The sequence below is a fragment of the Poecilia reticulata genome, linkage group LG2, assembly GCF_000633615.1.
Source record: "Poecilia reticulata strain Guanapo linkage group LG2, Guppy_female_1.0+MT, whole genome shotgun sequence".
Lineage (NCBI taxonomy): Eukaryota > Metazoa > Chordata > Actinopteri > Cyprinodontiformes > Poeciliidae > Poecilia > Poecilia reticulata.
The window spans coordinates 34,856,738-34,865,197 of NC_024332.1; the positions used below are offsets into that span (position 1 = coordinate 34,856,738).

The following is an 8,460-nucleotide window of genomic DNA, read 5'->3' on the forward strand; positions in this document are numbered from 1 at the left end:
TGGCCCTCCCCTCTGGCTCCGCCACTGTTGGCAGGCATAGAATATGCTGTTGCATCCCCAGTGACAACAACCTCTTTGAACTAACTTTTTGTTAGAAACCTTGTATTAACCGGTCAAAATCATAAAGGTTAACTTTGAACATGGAAAAAAATATATATATTGGGCTACAGTCTCAACACAGAAACTAAAAAAAGCCTCCTTATCCCACCACAAAGCTCAAATTTCTCCAAGTGGACATATCTTTTTTATTGAGCTAAATACTCATCCCAAATGGTGCATCAGTACAAATATTACAATAGGCAATGTTTGTAGATAGCATCTTGAATGTCTGGAATGTTGGCTTAGAAAATGTCATTTTTTCCCAAATTACCACTTGAGAAAGATCATTCAAGAAAACCCACTCCATTAAAAGATTCAATTGTCTAACATTAAATGTTTTCTATTAAGTGACTGAAGATCTCTCCAGAAACACTGGTATCATCATATTGAGACAGATTTATTCTGCTGTAAAACAGACTTTGTAAGAAAGAAGACAAAAAAATGACATAAATTGTATGAATATGAAAGCAGATTTTTTGTAAACTCCATCAATTTTACCATAAAATTTAATCCGCTATTTACTAATATTTCACACAAACTTTACACTTCATCTTACATTTAAATGGTATGTGAGGTACTTTTGAAATATTTGACAAAACGGGGGCATTTGACATGAAATCCCACTCTTATTTGTTATGCATAAACATAATATCATATTCATATTGCATATAGGTGGAATGGTCATTTAAGGGCACACTTGTGGAAGCATATGGGTGTAAAAAGTACATTTCAGCAGACATCACATGCCACAATGCCCCCTTCCTCTAATTTCAGTGGCCTGCCCCAAGGGTGCAATAACAGTTTATTACACCTACCCTCGCTTTATGACCCTTCTCTACCTCCACCCGCTCCCCTTCTAGCCCACGCTAACTGTTATTGAAAACACCCAGGTCTGCCATATATCATTCCTGAGCACCACGGTATGCTATGCACAACAAAGCCAATCAGTACCTGTTCATATGGGTATTGTTCAGGTCACATTGGACTGGCTCCACTTATCTAATATCTGTTTCGATGTGGAAGTATTTAAACACAATCTCATTTGTCTCTATGCCTTAGTTGCCCCAAGGCTGAATCTTCTTATTTCCCCCCACATGCATCTATTGTGTAATTGCAAAGGGAAAACCAGATGGAATTGAATTTTTTTTTTTTTTTTTGTGCCACATTGCGTGTGTGCGTGGATGTGTCTTTGAGTAAACGGTTAAATGGGTTTGGTCTACATTATTGCAAGTGCAAGGATAATATGCAGTCAGCTTGAACTGAAAGAGAGAATAATAAATATCATTGAGAGCTCTGCATAGTTCATGGTAGCATATAGAATGGATCTGGTATAAAATGCAGAGCATCAGTAAAGATCTTTCAAGGTGGAGGTGTTCAAAGAGAAGAGTAAAAGCTCAAAGGTGACACTGTGACAAGACTCACGGAAGGACCCGTCACCCCTCTGCCTCAGTGCAGGCTTCGCTGTCAACCATGAGACTGTGTATGGGAGAAACCACACTGCCACAGCAATGCAAATGAAAATTTTACTTTATGAAATTGAATAACTCTATCTAGCCGACATACCTAGCCTACAGCTCAGTGAGTTTATGAAACATGCTACTGGAAAAAAAAAAAAAAAACACTAGTGGCAGAAAACACTTTTGAGGATCCCCTGAAAATCTCAGAAAACTATCTGCCTTTCATAAAGAAACATTCTTTGCTATGCTGCTTCTAAACCATTAAGCAATGTGGAAGTTTTTAACACATTAGAGGCAATTTCCTGACTTATTCTTATAATTTGCCTGACTTTAGTCATACTTAAGACAATTTTTGTTTTTATATGCTTTTTTCCAGACAGACTGAAAAAACAGTTGGTCTGAATATATTGTGCAAACATGTCTTTTAACACGAGACATTGTAACGCCGGCTGATGGGGTAGATGGATTGTGTTGTGGGTGTGCAAGGTGTCTGATAGGTGTAATCAGATCTGTTTAATTACTTGTCAGATGAGCAACCCAGTTGGTCATTAAAGAGATTCTATCTAACTTGAGGTGCCAAGGTTCGCTGCTAGGGGACATATTTCATGACTAAACAGTCACTGTGTGCTTCACTTATGTTCACACTAGATGTATTATTCTGATCTAATAATTCTTCTTTTTTTTCTCAAATCTAATCTATCACTTTATCACTCAGTTGAATGGAGTTTTTTTTTGTCTTATGCTGCTGTTTGTATTTCCTTTTCAAATACATATTTTTGTACAAGTAAGAATCTCCCTACACCTTTATTTATTATTTAAAAGTCTTCATGACAAATCAAACCATACATGCAAAGTATAACGCGGTTGATATAATATTATCTTTTTGTCCATGTCTTATGTTTTCTAGTCTGTGCTGGCACGGAGAACAAGCTAAGCACTCTGTCGGACCTGGAGCAGCAGTATCGCACCTTGAGAAAATACTATGAGAACTGTGAAGTCGTCATGGGCAACCTCGAGATTACAAGCATTGACCGTAGTCGAGATCTGACCTTCCTCAGAGTAAGGACAAAACAATAAGATGCTGTAAATGAAAAGTTTTGACGTGTTGAAATATGGATCTAATGCAGTGTTGAAGCATGTGGCTTTGAACTGTCGTCTTTCAATTAGAGATAAATATGCCATAATTGATATTTATATACTTGTTGGAAAAAGTTTTGTCAAAAATGTTAATGTAAAGCTCATAAAATGTAAAAAGCTCATAGAATTTACATTTATTGAAAATTTGGGACTATTTTGTTCAGAAGCCATTCTGGTTAGCTTGCTAGTTTAAACCATTTACTTTTTTCACCCTGTGTCTAAATAGAATTCAGACCCGTTAAGGACTGGAATTGATTTCAATACTGTAATAAAATCTGGTTATACTGGTATGCAATACATACCAATAAAGATTTTTTTTTTTTTTAATTGAACCCAACACATTTGTCCCAAAGGAACCTTAACTCAACACCCACAAATACACCCACTGACACACATACAATATCATTTGTTTCTTTCAAACTTGAAATCAGTTAATATTTTCATTTGAAAGTTTCTCTGAGCTGTACCTTCATGCAAACGACAAGGTACGTGGTCTTCAGTCGGAATTTTGAGAATAAAGAAACCACACTCTATACAGTTTTGGGGAAATCAGCTGCTCACTTTGACCTCTCAGACCTCTCCTGCTAACAAACAGAGCCCTGAACTGTGCTGCCTGTACTCTGTACTGCCAACACCATCCAACTCCAATTGATTTCAATCTTTCTGGAGGGCATGGGAGCTCCCGTGGTGTTACACTAAAGTGCTGACTGCATTATTGGGCCAATATTGCTGTGAGAATGAACTGGGCTACTGAGGCTTTGCAAAGAAAGCAAATCTCAACCAAAAATCAAGTAGTGTTCTTGTATTTGTCACTACATCAACAATTTAAAATTAATAAAGAAGAATGGTTTGTCAGGTAGAAGTAGTGGGCTACTTGTGCTTAATCTGTGTTAACTGACATATCTAGACCGACCAAAAACATCAGAACAACACAGTCATTAAATGTTTCACACTCCTATGAAAGAAAACAGATTATATTAAGGAAGAGGGAGCAATGGACGGTTAACTGCTACCATTAGACTTCTGAAGAGACACCCAACATCACTGACTTAAATTAAAAAACTGGCGGTAGGGGTCTTTGTTTATTTTGTTATGTGTTTGAGGAGGGGAAAATGAAATCTGATTGTAGTTCATCGGCACAGACCCAATTTGAACTATGAAACATGCTCACCTATGCTTTATCTTATGCCTTTTAACTGTGTAACCCGTACCAGCTAATATTGTATAAAGGGCACATTTGCGGGACGAGGTTGAAAGTCCATTAGTACAAGCCTTTCTTTAGATGCTGACATTATACTAGTCATTTACAAAACATCTCCCTGTGGCACCAACTTGCCAGGGTTCTCCACCTTTTCATGGTGGGCAATTAAAATGGGTTAATTGAAGATGCTAATTAGAAACATGAGGTGCCAAACAGCAAGGGAGCCAAAGGGCAAGGTGCAGTATGTATTTTTAGGAAATATTATTATTATTATGATAAGAGACATTAATAACATTGCTCCCCTGGGAGGGAAAAAATAACCTTGAGGTAGAAAAAAAGTGAAGGGGAAAAAAAAAAAAGAAAAACTATTGTGCTGGAGCTTACCATACCACCTGCCTTGGGAGGTGATTGAAACTGATGCTCGTGCATTGGCTTCTTTTGAAGATAGCCAAAAGATTGATGGCTGCCTCCCAAAGCCCCTCAAACAGCTTTAGCAGTAAACAGAGTCCATCTTCCAAACTGCCACCACGACAGATGAATCAACGCTTTCACAGTGATTAATAACTGCATTTCAGCACACAGGCTTTTATTCCCTCACACATATGCACATTGTTACAAAGACTCCCACAGTCAGCTTTTAACCGTATGTACAGTATGTAAGAATCCATATCCTTTCTTTGAATATGTTTCCCATATTTTACGCACAGAAAGCATTTGCATACAAAAATTGGAAATTCCAACCTAAATATACCTTTTTATGTGGCAGATGGCAGTAAAAGATAAAAGGGATGGTAGCTAGGCATTACCTTTTTTTTCAATGTCCCTTTTAATCCATCTACAAGAAGAATACTGTTGTTTACTTTCCTCTTGTTAGTGTCTTCTGCTTTGACAAAATAGTTTTTAACCATTTCCACCCAGTTTTTGTCTTCTTCCCTCAATTATGGTTAATGCTCATAACATACACTTAGTTGCAGTTTTACTAGGTCTACCTGTTTTATTTCTTAATAGAGCTGATTTGATAGAAACACCGCCTACTATATTTTTACCTTAAGTCAGTGATGTTGACAGACATTTCCAATAAGATTATATGCTAGCGTGTGTAGTCTCAGTATCTTTAGAAAGTTTACTTCTTAGCAAAGGCTGTGCCGAAAACTAGGGCATTTCATAATTAGCACACTGAAATAAAATGCCAACGTTCAAACCATTTTGTTAAACAGGAGTTTTATATGTTTAGAGTTGACTAACTTATGAGAACCATGAACATATTTAGTAAATTGTGACAAATTATGCAAGATGTCACTTAAATTAACCAAAAATTAAATCATCCAATTGCACTCAATGAATGTAAATACTATATCATACTTACAAGTAGTTTAGGGTTAGGTTTACAGGGTAATTTAAACAGTGGAAATTTTGTCTTTACGTAAGAAATAATCAATAAAGTGGGTTGTATGAAGAGACAAATATAAGTATGTTATAAGATGTTTTACTATTTTTAAATTTAGAGTTAATTTTACAAAAGTAAAGTCATATTACCTAGATCACAAGCTTTGTTTTGTATATAAAACATAAATGCTTTTTTTTTATTATTAATATTTTCTCAGGATGGAGGTTTAGTTAATCTCCCTTCAGCTACAAAGGGTGAATACACATTTTTGATTCTTCCGCTTTTTTTTTTTTTTTTTTTTGCCATTTGTTTTGCTTTGTTTTAATATGAATATGTGAGTCCCTTGAGCAAAATGTTTGCTCACTCCTGAAGCATCCATATACTATTAACACGTAGATGGACCCTTCTCTGAAAAGGTCAAGTCAGCTGGGACTGAAAGTACAAGTAAGCAGTATTTTTACTGCTTACCCTGCTCTGTGATCCCCACTGAAAATGACCAAAGAGGACAGTATAAACACATTACAAGTCATATAGACATCAACCTTTCAATTTTAACTATGTAGGTTGTTCCTGACTGAAGTTACAAGATGTCTTTAACCTTTAGTTGCCGATTAGTCTATTCCTGCTCACTGGCTCGCACATTGTGCTCTCCATCTGGTGAGCATCACTATGACAGCTGGGAGTTATTTGAACAAGTGTAAGGTCAAGTGCACAATTCATTGAAGAGTCACTAAGGGCAGCATTAAAAGACAAAGACCATAATTTTCCAAAAGCCCCATTTTGATGTAGAATGTGATGGTAGTGGCATCTACAGTGATCTTTAAACTTTTTTTTCTACCCATAATACAATCAAGGTAGCAGTTTAATAAGCATGTTCTCTATATTACTCACATTTAAACATAAACATTATTATTTTACATTTTACCCATCTAAGAAAATTTCAGAATAAAACAACCATGTACATGTTATAATGAATTCACTCATCAAGTAACCATCATAAGATAGGCACATTGTGGTTATACATTCGAATTCAAAAATACCTTATTTATCCCAATAAAGCACGGATATGGTTCAGGTAATACTTGATATATAACACTCAGACATATTACTCAGGTTATGGCTTTTAAATTATGTCTAATTTGTATCAGTGCCTTAGATGTTTGAGGAAATTTAGAAATGTGAAAAACATATTGATAACATTTAATAAAGCTGCTGTCACAAACTTTGTTGACAAATCTAAAAACACTTCTCAGGTTGGTCTAAGTGTAAAGAAATTATATGGCTTAACATTCCTAATAATTCCATTTCAACAAAGAATATATTATCGTAATTGAGAGAGCATATAGCTCAAAATGTTGCTGCATTTATTAACTGAAAGAACACAGAGCTCTGACTACAGCCACATTTCCATTTATTTGTGGACCCATGAACGCAGCATGGTGATCAGTAGAACACATCCTCCTGCTTCTATCTGTGTCGGGACCTGCTGAATTGGGTCATTTAACCTATAAAAGTATTGTGGAAGGAAACCCAAAAGGTTTGACCCACGTCATACAGTATAATTATCCTTGATACTGACCAAATGTAAACTTCTGAATTAGAATAAATTTACAGAAAAATCACTTCAAAAAATCAATGCTGAGTTTTCTGGTGAAGAAAACTTAGCAATGTCTATTTGCATTTAGCGAGTGGGCAAAATTTTGGTTATTCTAACTGACTTAAAACACGAGAAGCTTTGTCTGATTTACTTGCAGACACTTAGAGAAAATGTGAATGAGTCTTTTTATTTGGTGTATAAATACATGGTTTAAACTCCATTTGTATCATACATGGTGTCCGAGTTGCAATGCTCATGGCCCAAAAGTTTTTAACATGTCCAGAAAGGCTGTGGCATCCTCTCTCTGAGGTCAAATTACTTAGTTGATAATAGTCTGTCATATGTGAAGGAAGGCCATGTTGGAAAATCATTTACTTAAAGTTTCATAGATATGAGTAACATGAGTATAAAGATAAATACTATATTTATTCTTGTAGATAACTTTTTTCTTTTCTGTCTATTATCAAGTTGCATCAATAATATAAATAGTATAATAGTAATAATGGAAAAGCAACTAATTATATATTCCTTTTTCCACAAAATTTAGAGACTTCTGAAAGTGATGAAAGTGAGCCTTGTTTCATTATGAAATGGGAAGCTCTGTAGATTTGTAAAATCTAATTTGCGTTCAGTACTATTGTATTACAGGCTGCAATAATCTGGTTGAATTACCACTTTGGAAATAAATCTGTCAATAATCTGTCAATTCATATCGTTTTTCAATATCATTATATTAACTTATATATATATATATATATTTATTTTTTGCTTCATCTGTCTTCTTTGGTATGTTGCACTTTAAAATACATAGTTGCTAGTAAGACCAGATTGTTAGTTTTTTGTAAATCCCTACAAAAACATACAAAATTCCAGGAGAGTGACCTGCAGATAATTTCTTTTTTTTCCTCACTGTTAAAACAAAGTTACACTTTCTCTCGTATTTTTCTTGCAACCCAACATTCCTTCGGAAATACTCTGAAACTGGAAAAAAGTTTCAACTTCCCCAATACAAAAACTTCTGGATCATAAATCATCACTGAGGTCATGAGGGGAATCAGAATAACAATTGATTGTTATGGGTACCCAGTACTGGCCAGAGGTTTTGCAGAAACAACAAATATATCATAGTTTTTCATTGGTTTACATTGGAAAAAATACACATAATTATTTTATTGAGTCAATTACTATAATTAGGGGCATGCCATAGCAATGCATAAGGAGAGCAGTACTGACTTGCTTCGCAAGTCAGTACTGCCTCCATGCATTGCATGGCAGGCACCTATTGTTCTACACCCAATAGAACGCCTCTTTATTAGGGGCATGCCATAGCAATGCATAAGGAGAGCAGTACTGACTTGCGAAGCAAGTCAGTACTGCCTCCATGCATTGCATGGCAGGCACCTATTGTTCTACACCTAATAGAATGTCTCTTTATTTATTTTTCTTCCATTACCGTTAATGCGGCTCGTACCGCTGCGTGCCCACCCACAAAAGTGGTATCAAATCGTGCGGCTCGATGCCGAGAAGGGAGCTATTATTTTTATTGGGGATTGGAGTTAAAATGATTACATAAATTAATAAA

At 35.7% G+C, this 8,460-nt stretch overlaps 1 protein-coding gene across 1 annotated transcript in view; it reads left to right on the forward strand.

Annotated features, from left to right (window-relative positions):
• erbb4b (erb-b2 receptor tyrosine kinase 4b) overlaps positions 1–8,460 on the forward strand; it is a 318,305-nt gene that overhangs the window by 143,634 nt on the left and 166,211 nt on the right. The window contains exon 2 of the mRNA XM_008403838.2: positions 2,464–2,615. Within this exon, the coding sequence (XP_008402060.1) occupies positions 2,464–2,615 (152 nt within the window). The remainder of the gene's footprint in view (positions 1–2,463; positions 2,616–8,460) is intronic.